At 50.1% G+C, this 18,445-nt stretch overlaps 1 protein-coding gene across 1 annotated transcript in view; it reads left to right on the top strand.

Annotated features, from left to right (window-relative positions):
* DNASE2B (deoxyribonuclease 2 beta) overlaps positions 1-18,445 on the top strand; it is a 221,406-nt gene that overhangs the window by 200,067 nt on the left and 2,894 nt on the right. Inside the window, exons 4-5 of the mRNA XM_088461810.1 lie at positions 5,633-5,794; positions 12,637-12,834. Coding sequence (XP_088317936.1) covers positions 5,633-5,794; positions 12,637-12,834 — 360 coding nt within the window. The remainder of the gene's footprint in view (positions 1-5,632; positions 5,795-12,636; positions 12,835-18,445) is intronic.

The following is an 18,445-nucleotide window of genomic DNA, read 5'->3' as shown; positions in this document are numbered from 1 at the left end:
AAGAGCTGGAGACGGCGCATACTTCAGGGGGTTCTCTGCTGCATAGGAGGGCTGGAGAGGGCACGTACTTCAGGGGGTTCCCTGCTCTATAGAAGGGCTGGAGAGGGCGCATACTTCAGGGCGTTCTCTGCTGCATAGGAGGGATGGAGAGGGCACGTACTTCAGGGGGTTCCCTGCTGTATAGGAGGGCTGGAGAGGGCGCATACTTCAGGGGGTTCTCTGCTGCATAGGAGGGCTGGAGAGGACACGTAGTTCAGGGGGTTCTCTGCTGTATAGAAGGACTGGAGAGGGCACGTACTTCAGGGGTTTCCTGCTGTATAGAGGGGCTGGAGACGGCGCATACTTCAGGGGGTTCTCTGCTGCATAGGAGGGCTGGAGAGGGCATGTACTTCAGGGGGTTCCCTGCTGTATCAGAGGGCTGGAAGGGGCGCATACTTCAGGGGGTCTCTGCTGTATAGAAGCGCTGGAGAGGGCGCTTATTTCAGGGGGTTCTCTGCTGTATAGAAGGGCTGGAGAGGGCACGTACTTCTGGGGGTTCCCTGTTGTATAGAAGCGCTGGAGAGGGCGCATACTTCTTGGGGTTCTCTGCTCTATAGAAGGGCTGGAGAGGGCGCATACTTCAGGGGGTTCTCTGCTGCATAGGAGGGTTGGAGAGGGCACGTACTTCAGGGGGTTCACTGCTGTATAGGAGGGCTGGAGAGGGCGCATACTTCAGGGGGTTCTATGCTGCATAGGAGGGCTGGAGAGGGCACGTAGTTCAGGGGGTTCTCTGCTGTATAGAAGGACTGGAGAGGGCGCGTACTTCAGGGGGTTTCCTGCTGTATAGACGGGCTGGAGACGGCGCATACTTCAGGGGGTTCTCTGCTGCATAGGAGGGCTGGAGAGGGCTCGTACTTCAGGGGGTTCCCTGCTGTATCAGAGGGCTGGAAGGGGCGCATACTTCAGGGGGTCTCTGCTGTATAGAAGCGCTGGAGAGGGCGCTTATTTCAGGGGGTTCTCTGCTGTATAGAAGGGCTGGAGAGGGCACGTACTTCTGGGAGTTCCCTGTTGTATAGAAGCGCTGGAGAGGGCGCATACTTCAAGGGGTTCTCTGCTGTATAGAAGGGCTGGAGAGGGCACGTACTTCAGGGGCTTCTCTGCTGTATAGGAGGGCAGGAGAGGGTGTGTACTTCAGGGGGTTCTCTGCTGTCTAGGAGGGCTGGAGAGGGCGCATACTTCAGGGGGTTCTCTGCTGTATAGAAGAACTGGAGAGGGCGCGTATTTCAGGGGGTTCTCTGCTGTATAGGAGGGCTGGAGAGGGCGTGTACTTCAGGGGGTTCCTTGCTGTATAGAAGGGCTGGAAATGGCACGTACTTCAGGGGGTCTCTGCTGTAAAGAAGGGCTGGAGAGGGCTCGTACTTCAGGGGGTTCCTTGCTGTATAGAAGTGCTGGAGAGGGCGCATACTTCAGGGGGTCTCTGCTGTAAAGAAGGGCTGGAGAGGGCTCGTACTTCAGGGGGTTCCTTGCTGTATAGAAGGGCTGGAGAGGGCTCATACTTCAGGGGATCTCTGCTGTAAAGAATGGCTGGAGAGGGCTCGTACTTCAGGGGGTTCCTTGCTGTATAGAAGGGCTGGAGAAGGCGCATACTTCAGGGGGTCTCTGCTGTGAAGATGGGCTGGAGAGGGCTCATACTTCAGGGAGTTCCTTGCTGTATAGAAGGGCTGGAGAGGGCGCATACTTCAGGGGTTCTCTGCTGTATAGAAGGGCTGGAGAGGGCGCGTACTACAGGCGGTTCCTTTCTGTATAGAAGCGCTGGAGAGGGCGCATACTTCAGGGGGTTCTCTGCTGTATAGAAGGGCTGGAGAGGGCGCATACTTCAGGGGGTCTCTGCTGTACAGAAGGGCTGGAGAGGGCACGTACTTCAGGGGGTTCCTTGCTGTATAGAAGGGCTGGGGAGGTTGCATACTTCAGGGGGTTCCCTGCTGTATGGAAGGGCTGGAGAGGGCACGTACTACAGGCGGTTCCTTTCTCTATAGAAGCACTGGAGAGGGCGCATACTTCAGGGGGTTCTCTGCTGTATAGAAGGGCTGGAGAGGGCGCATACTTCAGGGGGTCTCTGCTGTATAGAAAGGCTGGAGAGAGCGCGTACTTCAGGGGGTTCTCTGCTGTATAGAATGGCTGGAGAGGGCGCGTACTTCAGGGGGTTCCTTGCTGTATAGAAGGGCTGGGGAGGTTGCATACTTCAGTGGGTTCCCTGCTGTATAGAAGGGCTGGAGAGGGCGCATACTTCAAGGGGTTCCCTGCTGTATAGAAGGGCTGGAGAGGGCGCGTACTACAGGCGGTTCCTTTCTGTATAGAAGGACTGGAGTGGGTGCAAACTTCAGGGGGTTCCCTGCTGTATAGGAGGGCTGGAGAGGTCGAATACTTCATGGGGTTCTCTGCTGTATAGAAGGACTGGAGAGGGCGCGTACTTTAGGGGGTTCTCTGCTGTATAGAAGGGCTGGAGAGGGTGTGTACTTCAGGGGGTTCTCTGCTGTCCAGGAGGGCTGTAGAGGGCCCATTTTTCAGGGGGTTCTTTGCTGTCTAGGAGGGCTGGAGAGGTCGCATACTTCAGGGGGTTCTCTGCTATATAGAAATGCTGGAGAGGGCGCGTACTTCAGGGGGTTCTCTGCTGTATAGAAGGGCTGGAGAGAGTGCGTACTTCAGGAGGTTCTCTGCTATATAGAAAGGCTGGAGAGGGCGCATACTTCAGGGGGTTCTCTGCTGTATAGAAGGACTGGAGAGGGTCCATACTTCAGGGGGTTCTCTGCTATATAGCAGGGCTGGAGAGGGTGCGTACTTCAGGGGGTTCTCTGCTATATAGAAGGGCTGGAGAGGGTGCGTACTTCAGGTGGTTCTCTGCTATATAGAAGGGCTCGTGAGGGCGTGTACTTCAGGGGGTTCTCTGCTATATAGAAGCGCTGGAGAGGGCGCATACTTCAGGGGGTTCTCTGCTGTCTAGGAGTGCTGGAGAGGGCGCGTACTTCAGGATGTTCTCTGCTATATAGAAAGGCTGGAGAGGGCGCGTACTTCAGGGGGTTCTCTGCTGTATAGAAGGACTGGAGATGGTGCATACTTCAGGGGGTTCTCTGCTATATAGCAGGGCTGGAGAGGGTGCGTACTTCAGGGGGTTCTCTGCTATATAGAAGGGCTGGAGAGGGTGCGTACTTCAGGTGGTTCTCTGCTATATAGAGGGGCTCGTGAGGGCGTGTACTTCAGGGGGTTCTCTGCTATATAGAAGCGCTGGAGAGGGTGCGTACTTCAGGGGGTTCTCTGCTGTCTAGGAGGGCTGGAGAGGGCGCATACTTCAGGGGGTTCTCTGCTGTATAGAAGGGTTGGAGAGGGTGCGTACTTCAGGGGGTTCTCTGCTGTATAGGAGGGCTGGAGAGGGCGCGTACTTCAGGGGGTTCTCTGCTGTATAGGAGGGCTGGAGAGGGCGCGTACTTCAGGGGGTTCCTTTCTGTATAGAAGCGCTGGAGAGGGCGCATACTTCAGGGGGTTCTCTGCTGTATAGAAGGGCTGGAGAGGGCGCATACTTCAGGGGGTCTCTGCTGTATAGAAGGGCTGGAGAGGGCGCGTACTTCAGGGGGTTCTCTGCTGTATAGAATGGCTGGAGAGGGCGCGTACTTCAGGGGGTTCCTTGCTGTATAGAAGGGCTGGGGAGGTTGCATACTTCAGTGGGTTCCCTGCTGTATAGAAGGGCTGGAGAGGGCGCATACTTCAAGGGGTTCCCTGCTGTATAGAAGGGCTGGAGAGGGCGCGTACTACAGGCGGTTCCTTTCTGTATAGAAGGACTGGAGTGGGTGCATACTTCAGGGGGTTCTCTGCTGTATAGAAGGGCTGGAGAGGGTGTGTACTTCAGGGGGTTCTCTGCTGTCCAGGAGGGCTGTAGAGGGCCCATTTTTCAGGGGGTTCTTTGCTGTCAAGGGGGCTGGAGAGGGCGCATACTTCAGGGGGTTCTCTGCTATATAGAAAGGCTGGAGAGGGTGCGTACTTCAGGGGGTTCTCTGCTGTATAGAAGGGCTGGAGAGAGTGCGTACTTCAGGAGGTTCTCTGCTATATAGAAAGGCTGGAGAGGGCGCGTACTTCAGGGGGTTCTCTGCTGTATAGAAGGACTGGAGAGGGTCCATACTTCAGGGGGTTCTCTGCTATATAGCAGGGCTGGAGAGGGTGCGTACTTCAGGGGGTTCTCTGCTATATAGAAGGGCTGGAGAGGGTGCGTACTTCAGGTGGTTCTCTGCTATATAGAAGGGCTCGTGAGGGCGTGTACTTCAGGGGGTTCTCTGCTATATAGAAGCGCTGGAGAGGGCGCGTACTTCAGGGGGTTCTCTGCTGTCTAGGGGGGCTGGAGAGGGCGCGTACTTCAGGATGTTCTCTGCTATATAGAAAGGCTGGAGAGGGCGTGTACTTCAGGGGGTTCTCTGCTGTATAGAAGGACTGGAGATGGTGCATACTTCAGGGGGTTCTCTGCTATATAGCAGGGCTGGAGAGGGTGCGTACTTCAGGGGGTTCTCTGCTATATAGAAGGGCTGGAGAGGGTGCGTACTTCAGGTGGTTCTCTGCTATATAGAGGGGCTCGTGAGGGCGTGTACTTCAGGGGGTTCTCTGCTATATAGAAGCGCTGGAGAGGGTGCGTACTTCAGGGGGTTCTCTGCTGTCTAGGAGGGCTGGAGAGGGCGCATACTTCAGGGGGTTCTCTGCTGTATAGAAGGGCTGGAGAGGGTGCGTACTTCAGGGGGTTCTCTGCTGTATAGGAGGGCTGGAGAGGGCGCGTACTTCAGGGGGTTCTCTGCTGTATAGGAGGGCTGGAGAGGGCGCGTACTTCAGGGGGTTCTCTGCTGTATAGAAGGGCTGGAGAGGGCGCGTACTTCAGGGGGTTCTCTGCTGTATAGAAGGGCTGGAGAGGGTGCGTACTTCAGGGGGTTCTCTGCTGTCTAGGAGGGCTGGAGAGGGTGCATACTTCAGGGGGTTCTCTGCTGTCTAGGAGGGCTGGAGAGGGTGCGTACTTCAGGGGGTTCTCTGCTGTATAGAAGGGCTGGAGAGGGCGCGTAATTCAGGGGGTTCTCTGCTGTATAGAAGGGCTGGAGAGGGCGCGTACTTCAGGGGGTTCTCTGCTGTATAGAAGGGCTGGAGAGGGCATGTACTTCAGGAGGTTCTCTGCTGTCTAGGAGGGCTGGAGAGGGCATGTACTTCAGGGGGTTCCCTGCTGTATAGAAGGGCTGGAGAGGGTGCGTACTTCAGGGGGTTCTCTGCTGTATAGAGGGGCTGGAGAGGATGCGTACTTCAGGGGGTTCCCTGCTGTATAGAAGGGCTGGAGAGGGTGCGTACTTCAGTGGAGAGGGTGATACGTTTCGGTACATTAGCGCATCTTCAAATAATCCTAATAATGTATTAAAAAGCTTCCCACATATAAAATTGTCACTTGTAAGAAAGACTTGCAGGTCCTTCAGTCTCATGATTAAGTGAAGCCATAGATTACAATTAAGTGGTTTAAGAGAAACACTGAAAAGTTTTATTTAATGAACATATTAATATAAAAAAAGATATATATATATTGTATCATTGTTTATAATATATTATACATTAGCATCATTTTCTGATCTCTTCTTTCCAGGAACACTGTTTCTTGATAAGTCTCAGGGATTCTGGCTGATTCACAGTGTACCCCACTTCCCCCCATATCCAGGGGACGGATTTGGTTATCCTAAGACTGGGCAGCGATACGGACAGACGGCCATCTGCGTCACTTACAGATATGATCAGTTTAAGGAAATCGGTGAGTATACCTATTGTAAAAGTTTGATGTAACATGCAGCTGGCTTTAATCATCAATCCCAGTTTACGTTATTTACCTAAGAATTACATTTCAGAAATGTGTTATAAAGTGAAAAATGTATGAATATATTTTGGTTGGATGAAGCATTTTTTAAAGAATTAACCAGCCTTAGATGTCTGTCATTTAACAGTTAATATGTGTCTATCTATCTATCTATCTATCTCATATCTATATCATTATCTATCTATCTATCTATCTATCTATCTATCTATCTATCTCATATCTATATCATTATCTATCTATGTAATATCTATCTATCTATCTATCTCATTATCTATCTCATATCTATCTATCTATTTATCTATATATCTATCTCATATCGATATCACTATCTATCTATCTATCTATCTATCTAATATCTATCTCATATCGATATCACTATCTATCTATCTATCTATCTATCTATCCTGTATGATGTATGTATGTATTGTGACACAGTCGGGATAGGGGTCCCTCTCCTGGGTAGATGAACTCCCTCTTTACACACACAGCAGCCGGAGAAACAGGACACAATTCTGGGGTTCTCGTGCAAGCTGGTTGGAGACAGTCTTTATTGTACTGGACACATAAATAAAACAAAACACAAATAAAAATCCTAACCCGTCTGGGCTCTAACTAGACAGTAAGTTCCCTCACTAACAGAACACTAAAAATAAGTTCACGTCCACAGTATCTTCTGGTTTGTAGCCAACAGTGTCTCAGAGCAAGCTAAACTGCAGGCCTGCTCTCCCAGGTATGAGACACTCAGCTAAAACAAAGCCCAGCTTATCTGAGCCACTTTCAGGTGCAAGCCCTAACGAGCCTGTTACCAGGCTGAAAGGCCCAACACCTGGAGTGACCTGTGGATGGAGCCCTCCCTCTCCTCACATCTACACCCGCAGGACCCATTCTGGCTTTTCACTAAGCTGACATTTCTAGTCTGTTTTTCCAAACAGACTTCCCCTGGGGTTTTTAAAACACATAGGACAGAAATCTGGGACAGACATAGACGCCATTCAAAACTATTCCAGTGCTTCTATCACAGTATGTATGTATGTAGTTCTAAAAGTGGTCCTAGAGAAGCGGTGGAACTCACCCCCCTCCCCCCCCTCGGCGCTTATTGAAAAAAAAAAAGGGTCAGTGCACGCCATAAGCAAGCGTTGAAAAAAGGGGTATGGTCTCAAAAGAAAGCGGTGTGGTCACTCAATAGTATTCACAGATCAAATTACACCACACAGTAGCACAATCTTGATTCACCCCTGATTCACATTACACCACATAGTAGTGTCCTTAATTTATGTTTGACACACAGCAATGCCCCCAGTAGTAATGCCCCAGTAGTAATGCCCCCAGTAGTAGTGCCCCCTGTGTAATGCCCCCAGTAGTAGTGTCCCCTGTAGTAATGCCCCCAGTAGTAGTGCCCCCTGAGTAATGCCCCTCAGTAGTAGTGCCCCGGTAGTAGTGCCCCCAGTAGTAATGCCCCCAGTAGTAGTGCCCCCTGTGTAATACCCCCAGTAGTAGTGCCCCTGTAGTAATGCCCCCAGTAGTAGTGCCCTCTGTGTAATGCCCTCAGTAGTAGTGCCCCGGTAGTAATGCCCCCAGTAGTAGTGCCCCCTGTAGTAATGCCCCCGGTAATAGTGCCCCCTGTAGTAATGCCCCCGGTAATAGTGCCCCCTGTGTAATTCCCCCAGTAGTAGTGCCCCCTGTAGTAATGCCCCCGGTAATAGTGCCCCCTGTGTAATTCCCCCAGAAGTAGTGCCCCCGGTAATAGTGCCCCCTGTGTAATTCCCCCAGTAGTAGTGCCCCCTGTGTAATGCCTCCGAGTAGTAGTGCCCCCAGAAGTTATGTCCCCTATAGTGCCGCTTACACTATATATATAGGAGATGCTTCATACACTATAATTATAATACTATAATGTACTTAAGGATAAACCTTGCTGGTAATATACCATGGGCTCCATTTACTAACAAATTTTAGCTGCGGTGCTAGTTACCGTTTTCTCTTGCTGCATTTTGTTTTGTTTTTTAACTTTTATTTAACAATGATGCGTTCGCCGGTGAGCGCTAGTGTAAATAACCCAGGCAGCGCTGTTTTTCTCTTACCAGCAGCGCTGACTAATGACGTTTTATTTTTTATGAAATTGGCGCACGCGCTGTGTCTTCCTTTCCTGGCACATTCGCAGTCTCTCTGCCACCTCCCCCTCTCCAATCGGTCCCAGGCCCCATGGAGGGACCGATGACGCAAGGACAGGGACATATGACACGAGCAGGCCCTGTGCTTGTGTCATATGACCGCATCGCTGCTGGCCACAAAGAAACAGAAGCTGGACACTGGCGAGATCAAATGAAGCCAATGGGTGAGCGATAAGTAACAAATACCACTCATTGTTAAATACCAACACCAACACATCTTTATGCACATATGCAAATTAAATAGCGCTGCATTACAGCAGCACTATCTACAATGATAAATAGCAGCAGCTAAAAATAACATTCACAATGACTTTAGAACAGCTCAAATTCTTTAGTAAATGGAGCCCAATATGTGAAATAATTTGGTGCAAGTTGTTTTATAGCAAACCGTGTACTGTACTGCCACCTGCAGTCTGCTGTAATGTACTGCATAGTACTGCATAAACTGTTATGTGCTGGTTACTTCTTTTATAGCTTTGGGATTGATTTAATCTGCTTTAACATTTCAGTTAATAATAATTCTGTATTTCATTACTTCAGTGAAACAATTATTTTTTGTTTAAATTTTGTTGCAGATGGTTAAAAAAAAAAATCCTTATTTCTGATTCCATAATACAACAATAATTACCCACATTCATTGTAGCACAGTCTACATATAGTGATCAGTTATTATTATTATTAGTGCTGGTTTTACGAATTTGTGAGATTTGACTACAGTGATAAAATGAGGCATTGAATAGGTTCTACACCTACCTGGCAAAGAGCTGTCTCTCGCTGTAATCGGATGAGAGGTGTGAAGAGAGGGTGAGCAGTCAGTGCTGGGGAGGGGTGAGCAGTCAGTGCTGGGGAGGGGTGAGCAGTCAGTGCTGGGGAGGGGCGAGCAGTCAGTGCTGGGGAGGGGTGAGCAGTCAGTGCTGGGGAGGGGCGAGCAGTCAGCGCAGGGGAGGGGTGAGCAGTCAGCGCTGGGGAGGGGCGAGCAGTCAGCGCTGGGGAGGGGTGAGCAGTCAGCGCTGGGGAGGGGCGAGCAGTCAGTGCTGGGGAGGGGCGAGCAGTCAGTGCTGGGGAGGGGCGAGCAGTCAGTGCAGGGGAGGGGCGAGCAGTCAGCGCTGGGGAGGGGTGAGCAGTCAGCGCAGGGGAGGGGTGAGCAGTCAGCGCTGGGGAGGGGCGAGCAGTCAGCGCTGGGGAGGGGTGAGCAGTCAGCGCTGGGGAGGGGCGAGCAGTCAGCGCTGGGGAGGGGCGAGCAGTCAGTGCTGGGGAGGGGCGAGCAGTCAGTGCAGGGGAGGGGCGAGCAGTCAGCGCTGGGGAGGGGTGAGCAGTCAGTGCTGGGGAGGGGGGAGCTGTCAGTTCTGGGGAGGGGTGAGCAGTCAGTGCAGGGGAGGGGTCAGCAATCAGTGCTGGGGAGGGGTGAGCAGTCAGTGCTGGGAATGACGCTGATTGGTGCTTGTCCTGTGTCACTTTGATTGACAGCCCCAGAGCTATTAGTGGTAATGCCACTATATCAATGTCAATCATTGGGATATGGAATTGAATTATTTTATATGCTGTAAATCTATAAGATTTAGGGCCGTATTCAATTAGGTGCGAAAAGTTGTGTTTGGCGAAAAGTATTCGCGGGTGCGAACTTCTCGTGCATACGTGCGTATCGCGCTATCCAATTGCTAAAGTGTTCATTGTGCGAAAACTCCATAGGCAGAAACCTGTGAAAAGTTTTCCCCATCTCAGAGCAGGTGATAAAATGTGCAAAATCCCTATTTTTGACTAAAAATGTGGGGACTTGTTCAGAACCCTTTGGACCCCCCCTAATGACTAATTAGGCAGAATTTTTTTTAAATTAGCTTAATTCCCCCTAATAATTATGTAATTTTTAGGGTGAAAATGTAAAAAGTTTTGGAAAATGAATTTAAAGTACTGGTAGGGTGTTTTGGGGGCTGTATGGATGGTGCAGGTGTTTGGGGGCTGTATGGATGGGGCAGGTGTTTGGGGGGCTGTATGGATGGGGCAGGTGTTTGGGTGGCTGTATGGATGGTGCAGGTGTTTGGGGAACTGTATGGATGGTGCAGGTGTTTGGTGGGCTGTATGGATGGTGCAGGTGTTTGGGGGGCTGTATGTATGGTGCAGGTGTTTGGGGAACTGTATGGATGGTGCAAGTGTTTGGGGGGCTGCATGGATGGTGCAGGTGTTTGGGGGGCTGTATGGATGGGGCAGGTGTTTGGGAGCTGTATGGATGGGGAAGGTGTTTGGGGGCTGTTTGGATGGGGCAGGTGTTTGGGGGGCTGTATGGATGGGGCAGGTGTTTGGGGGGCTGTATGGATAGGGCAGGTGTTTGGGGGGCTGTATGGATGGGGCAGGTGTTTGGGAGCTGTATGGATGGGGCAGGTGTTTGGGGGGCTGTATGGATGGTGCAGGTGTTTGGGGGGCTGTATGGATGGGGCAGGTGTTTGGGAGCTGTATGGATGGGGAAGGTGTTTGGGGGGCTGTGTGGATGGGGCAGGTGTTTGGGAGCTGTATGGATGGTGCAGGTGTTTGGGGGGCTGTATGGATGGGGCAGGTGTTTGGGAGCTGTATGGATGGTGCAGGTGTTTGGGGGGCTGTATGGATGGTGCAGGTGTTTGGGGAGCTGTATGGATGGTGCAGATGTTTGGGGGCTGTATGGATAGGGCAGGTGTTTGGGGGGCTGTATGGATAGGGCAGGTGTTTGGGGGGCTGTATGAATGGGGCAGGTGTTTGGGGAGCTGTATAGATGGGGCAGGTGTTTGGGGGCTGTATGGATGGGACAGGTGTTTGGGGGCTGTATGGATGGGACAGGTGTTTGAGGAGCTGTATGGATGGTTCAGGTATTTGGGGTGCTGTATGGATGGGGCAGGTGTTTGGGGGGCTGTATGGATGGGGTAGATGTTTGGGGGCTGTATGGATGGTGCAGGTGTTTGGGGTTCTGTATGGATGGGGCAGGTGTTTGGGGTGCTGTATGGATGGGGCAGGTGTTTGGGGAGCTGTATGGATGGGGCAGGTGTTTGGGGAGCTGTATGGATGGGGCAGGTGTTTGGGGGGCTGTATGGATGGGGCAGGTATTTGGGAGACTGTATGGATGAGGCAGGTGTTTGGGTGGTTGTATGGATGGGGCAGGTGTTTGGGGGGCTGTATGGATGGGGCAGGTGTCTGGGGGGCTGTATGGATGGGACAGGTGTTTGGGGGGCTGTATGGATGGGGCAGGTGTTTGGGGGGCTGTATGGATGAGGCAGGTGTTTGGGAGGTTGTATGGATGGGGCAGGTGTTTGGGGGGCTGTATGGATGAGGCAGGTGTTTGGGGGGGCTGTATGGATGGGGCAGGTGTTTGGGGGGTTGTATGGATGGGGCAGGTGTTTGCAGGGTTGTATGGATGGGACAGGTGTTTGGGGGGCTGTATGGATGGGGCAGGTGTTTGGGGGGCTGTATGGATGGGACAGGTGTTTGGGGAGCTGTATGGATGGGACAGGTGTTTGAGGAGCTGTATGGATGGGTCAGGTATTTGGGGTGCTGTATCGATGGGACAGGTGTTTGGGGGGCTGTATGGATGGTGCAGGTGTTTGGGGTGCTGTATGGATGGGGCAGGTGTTTGGGGTGCTGTATGGATGGGGCAGGTGTTTGGGAGGCTGTATGGATGAGGCAGGTGTTTGGGAGGCTGTATGGATGGGGCAGGTGTTTGGGGGGCTGTATGGATGGGGCAGGTGTTTGGGTGGTTGTATGGATGGGGCAGGTGTTTGGTGGGCTGTATGGATGGGGCAGGTGTTTGGGGGGCTGTATGGATGGGGCAGGTGTTTGGGGGCTGTATGGATGAGGCAGGTGTTTGGGGGGCTGTATGGATGGGGCAGGTGTTTGGGGGGCTGTTTGGATGGGGCAGGTGTTTGGGGGGCTGTATGGATGGGGCAGGTGTTTGGGGGCTGTATGGATGAGGCAGGTGTTTGGGGGGCTGTATGGATGGGGCAGGTGTTTGGGGGGCTGTATGGATGGGGCAGGTGTTTGGGGAGCTGTGTGGATGGGGCAGGTGTTTTTAGGATTGCAGGTGGCTGCAACAGGTGTATTTTTTTTACAAAAATTAAAACTGCACTTTATAGACAAAAAAATATACTAGCACCCATTTTAATTTACCCCCAATTTAACTACAATTATTTAAAAAAAATAAAAATAGCTTTTTAGCATTTTTCCACACTTATGCAAATATGCATATAACAGTCATTTGTCTCAAAGTAAGAACCCAAAATACTTTTATTAATACACTTCTATATTGATTTCCTGTGTCAGTTAGGCTTTTTATGGAGTACAGACTAATTTCCCAAAAATGTGCTGTACTTTTCGGTAGTTTCGCCATGCGCAATTATTGCACATATGCATTTTCGAGTGTTTTGTAATTGGATAGGGTGAAAAGCGACAGCGCACATTACAAAAAATCCACAAAGAGATCACATTGTAACTGACGAATGGGGCAAAAACTTCGCCCTGCGAACTCTTTTCGCCAAACGTGACTTTTCGCACCTGATTAATCCGGCCCTATGTGAGAACTTGCTCTTTAGGGTCTGGTGAAGATGAACATATCCTTTCAAGACAAACTTACTGTATTTATGTTTGATCATACAGGCACCCAGCTGCTGTATTATAATCCCAACGTGTATAATTGCTCCGTCCCTGACCTGTATCACAAAGAATTGTGGAGCTTGCTCAGGATATGTCAGGGCAGGAGCTTCCCTTGGATAGAGACTACACGACTAGTCCAGCTGGAATCAGCCCAAGGAGAAAACTTTCTGAACTTTGCAAAATCCAAATACTTTATAGATGGTAAGAAAAGAGAAGGATCCGTATGTTTATGTGGTGCTGTCTCTATGGTGGTCGGTCTTACTAAGGGTGATGGGATGTCGCTTATAGACCCACCATACAGATTTACGTATCATCTGCTTTTCCTTATTGTTCCCAGTGTCAGGGTGACATTAGGGAACCTTGGTGAGGGTGGGCGGCTTTCCTACTGTATCTGTTACAATGTAATACTAACCCATTGTTTATATTTATATAAGTATCTCTCATTTCTTTATTGTCTTTTGTTGTTCCTACTCATGTGTATAACAGTGTTGTCTGCAGTGATATAATGTGAACACAGGGTCTGATTCAGTAAGGATCGCAAGTGCGGTTTCGGCCGCGATTACGCACGTATTCTGACGGCAATGATATGCTAATGCACTGCGATCACTATGCCGCAGCACAACGTAAGGACGCCCACCTTACCTTACACACATCTGTAATACTAAGGAAGACTGCGACACCATCAGTAACATCACAGCCTCACACACACTTACACAGGCTCTGACCTTACTCAGGAATTAATAACCTCATCACACACAGTGACTACACAAGACTGAGATACCATCAGTAACATGGAGTACCATCACAGCCTCACACACACTTACACAGGCTCTGACCTTACTCAGGAATTACTAACCTCTTCACACACAGTGATTACACAAGACTGAGAGACCATCAGTAACATGGAGTACCATCACAGCCTCACACACACTTACACAGGCTCTGACCTTACTCAGGAATTACTAACCTCATCACACACAGTGATTACACAAGACTGAGACACCATCAGTAACATGGAGTACCATCACATCCTCACACACACTTACACAGGCTCTGACCTTACTCATGAATTACTAACCTCATCACACACAGTGATTACACAAGACTGAGACACCATCAGTAACATGGAGTACCATCACAGCCTCACACACACTTACACTGGCTCTGACCTTACTCAGGAATTACTAACCTCATCACACACAGTGATTACACAAGACTGAGATGCCATCAGTAACATGGAGTACCATCACAGCCTCACACACACTTACACAGGCTGACCTTACTCAGGAATTACTAACCTCATCACACACAGTGTCTACACAAGACTGAGATACCATCAGTAACATGGAGTACCATCACAGCCTCACACACACTTACACAGGCTGACCTTACTCAGGAATTACTAACCTCATCACACACAGTGATTGCACAAGACTGAGATACCATCAGTAACATGGAGTACCATCACATCCTCACACACACTTACACAGGCTCTGACCTTCCTCAGGAATTACTAACCTCATCACACACAGTGATTACACAAGACTGAGACACCATCAGTAACATGGAGTACCATCACAGCCTCACACACACTTACACTGGCTCTGACCTTACTCAGGAATTACTAACCTCATCACACACAGTGATTACACAAGACTGAGATGCCATCAGTAACATGGAGTACCATCACAGCCTCACACACACTTACACAGGCTCTGACCTTACTCGGGAATTACTAACCTCATCACACACAGTGATTACACAAGACTGAGACACCATCAGTAACATGGAGTACCATCACATCCTCACACACACTTACACAGGCTCTGACCTTACTCATGAATTACTAACCTCATCACACACTGTGATTACACAAGACTGAGACACCATCAGTAACATGGAGTACCATCACAGCTTCACACACACTTACACAGGCACTGACCTTACTCAGGAATTACTAACCTCATCACACACAGTGACTACACAAGACTGAGATACCATCAGTAACATGGAGTACTATCACAGCCTCACACACACTTACACAGGCTCTGACCTTACACAGGAATTACTAACCTCATCACACACAGTGATTACACAAGACTGAGACACCATCAGTAACATGGAGTACCATCACAGCCTCACACACACTTACACAGGCTCTGACCTTACTCAGGAATTACTAACCTCATCACACACAGTGATTGCACAAGACTGAGATACCATCAGTAACATGGAGTACCATCACAGCCTCACACACACTTACACAGGCTCTGATCTTACTCAGGAATTACTAACCTCATCACACACAGTGATTGCACAAGACTGAGATACCATCAGTAACATGGAGTACCATTACATCCTCACACACACTTACACAGGCTCTGACCTTCCTCAGGAATGACTAACCTCATCACACACAGTGACTACACAAGACTGAGAGACCATCAGTAACATGGAGTACCATCACAGCCTCACACACACTTACACAGGCTCTGACCTTACTCAGGAATTACTAACCTCATCACACACAGTGATTACACAAGACTGAGAGACCATCAGTAACATGGAGTACCATCACAGCCTCACACACACTTACACAGGCTCTGACCTTACTCAGGAATTACTAACCTCATCACACACAGTGATTACACAAGACTGAGATACCATCAGTAACATGGAGTACCATCACAGCCTCACACACACTTACACAGGCTCTGACCTTACTCAGGAATTACTAACCTCATCACACACAGTGACTACACAAGACTGAGAGACCATCAGTAACATGAAGTACAATCACATCCACACACACAGGCTCTGACCTTAATTAAGAATTACTAACCTCATCACACGCAGTGATTACACAAGACTGAGAGACCATCAGTAACATGGAGTACCATCACATCCTCACACACACTTACACAGGCTCTGACCTTACTCAGGAATTACTAACCTCATCACACACAGTGATTACACAAGACTGAGATACCATCAGTAACATGGAGTACCATCACAGCCTCACACACACTTACACAGGCTCTGACCTTACTCAGGAATTACTAACCTCATCACACACAGTGACTACACAAGACTGAGAAACCATCAGTAACATGGAGTACCATCACATCCTCACACACACTTACACAGGCTCTGACTGAGATACCATCAGTAACATGGAGTACCATCACAGCCTCACACACACTTACACAGGCTCTGACCTTACTCAGGAATTACTAACCTCATCACACAGTGATTACACAAGACTGAGAAACCATCAGTAACATGGAGTACCATCACAGCCTCACATACACTTACACAGGCTCTGACCTTACTCAGAGCCAGCTCCGTCGTGCGCATGCGCGAGACCCGGCTAGCGACGGGCACTCCGTCGCTCCAGGACTCGCCCCAAAGGGGGCGAGCTGTCGATGTTGAGTGACAGCTCACCCTGTTTGGCGGGCGGGCCAAGGGGGTGGCCGAAAGCTCTCTGGGGCTTGCGATGGGCGAGACCCTACCACAAGGGTCTCGTCACAAGCCCGATGGTCACGATGGTCTTGACCATTGCGACCATCATCCTGGCCACTCGAAATAGCTGAGGTCGCTCCAAAAAAAAAAAAGCCTGGCCCTGATTCAGAGCAAGCACTCTGTCAGAGCGAGCAGCTCTGAATCAGACCCAGTGGAGGCTTATGGGGAAAGTGGAGGCTTATGGGGAAAGTGAAGGCTTATGGGGAAAGTGGAGGCTTATGGATAAAGTAAAGGCTTAGGGGGAAAGTGGAGGCTTAGGAGGAAAGTGAAGGCTTAGGGGGAAAGTGGAGGCCTAAAGTGGAAAGTGAAGGCTTATGGGGAAAGTGGCTTAGGGGAAAGTGAAGGCTTAGGGGGAAAGTGGAGGCTTATGGAGAAAGTGAAGGTTTATGGGGAAAGTGAAGGCTTATGGGGACAGTGGAGGTTTATGGGGAAAGTGGGGGCTTATGGGGAAAGTGAAGGCTTATGGGGAAAGTGAAGGCTTAGGGGGAAAGTGAAGGCTTAGGGGGAAAGTGGAGGCTTATGGGGAAAGTGAAAGCTTAGGGGGAAAGTGGAGGCTTATGGAGAGTGGAGGCTTACGGGGAAAGTGAAGGCTTATGGGGAAAGAGGAGGCTTATGGGGAAAGTGAAGGCTTATGGGGAAAGTGAAGGCTTATGGGGAAAGTGGAGACTTATGGGGAAAGTAAAGGTTTAGGGGGAAAATGGAGGCTTAGGGGGAAAGTGGAGGCTTTGGGGGAAAGTGGAGGCTTAAAGAGGAAAGTGAATGCTTAGGGGGAAAGTGGAGGCTTATGGGGAAAGTGAAAGCTTAGGGGGAAAGTGGAGGCTTATGGAGAGTGGAGGCTTACGGGGAAAGTTAAGGCTTATGGGGAAAGAGGAGGCTTATGGGGAAAGTGAAGGCTTATGGGGAAAGTGGAGACTTATGGGGAAAGTAAAGGTTTAAGGGGAAAATGGAGGCTTAGGGGGAAAGTGGAGGCTTTGGGGGAAAGTGGAGGCTTAAAGGGGAAAGTGAAGGCTTATGGGGAAAGTGGAGGCTTATGGGGAAAGTGAAGGCTTAGGGGGAAAGTGAAGGCTTAGGTGGAAAGTGGAGGCTTAGGGGGAAAGTGAAGGCTTATGGGGACAGTGGAGGTTTATGGGGAAAGTGGAGGTTTATGGGGAAAGTGGAGGCTTATGGGGACAGGGGAGGCTTATTGGGCTAACAATGAGTTGGACTCATTTTATGTTAAAAAAACGCAGATGTGAAATGCGCCAGGTTCATCACAAGATGCGCCCAGGTCTGCAGCGGTCACATATGACACAGACTGACATGAAACATAATCCATGCTGCCGACTTATACATTCTCCTCCCCGGGAGAAGCCTGGGGAGAAGCAGGTGGGCGCAGTTGGGGGCAGAGCAGACAGGCTTGCGCCATTAAGCAATCTCGTAGAATTGTGTCATATCGTGTCATTAGGCCCTGCCACCAATTCACGGACCCGCCGATCCCCAGTAATTTTCTCCCCATTCTGCCCACTACACTAGGAAGTGGGCAGAATGCGGGAGAAGTGCCTACCCGTCCGGGGGTGCTGGGGGGTTACCCGAGAAACCGGGAGCCTCCCGTGACTTCCGGGAGGGTAGGCATGTATGACCTAATGGCGTCCATCTCTGTCTGTGCAGTCAGTGCAGGATAAGGTGTCAGCGTGCTGGGTTACTAAGTAACTGCCATAAAACATTGATTAATCCTCAGCGCCATCACTGCTGTCACCTTACTACACGGGGAATATTCCGCTACTGTGGCTCAATGCTTATGAGGCTTATATGTAACAGACATCATGTACCCACAGCGCAAAGTAATGACACACGGCAATCAGCAATCAGCCAGCAGTACCGATCACCATCATCAGGGTATATTCTGCACCGGCTCTGAGGGCTATATTTACTAACTCTTCTAAATCAGACAAGTAGTGATGTTGCCCACAGTAACCAATCAGATTCTGTCTATCATTTTCAACGGATATTTAACATATCGTCAAAATCGGCTAATGTGTACGCACTATGGGCCTGATTCAGACCCGCTTGCAAATTGCGGCCGCTCACTGGCAAAAAGGGGCCGGATATTTAAATTAAGCGCTCGCACTGTGTCTCGTAAGGATGCCCTCTATGTCTTAGCGAGCCCCAGCAATAAGCGCCCGCTAGTGTATAAAGACGCACCCTTGCCACTCGCAACACACGTCATCTCCAGTATTTGAAGGATTAATCGGTATCATCGAGAGCCATCGGAGATGCTCACAGCGCTTGAGTTAGACCTTACCCTCCCACA

This window comes from Taudactylus pleione, unplaced genomic scaffold (genome assembly GCF_031769625.1).
Source record: "Taudactylus pleione unplaced genomic scaffold, aTauple2 ptg001106l, whole genome shotgun sequence".
Taxonomy (NCBI): domain Eukaryota; kingdom Metazoa; phylum Chordata; class Amphibia; order Anura; family Myobatrachidae; genus Taudactylus; species Taudactylus pleione.
This window is presented reverse-complemented; position numbering and strand designations above follow the sequence as displayed.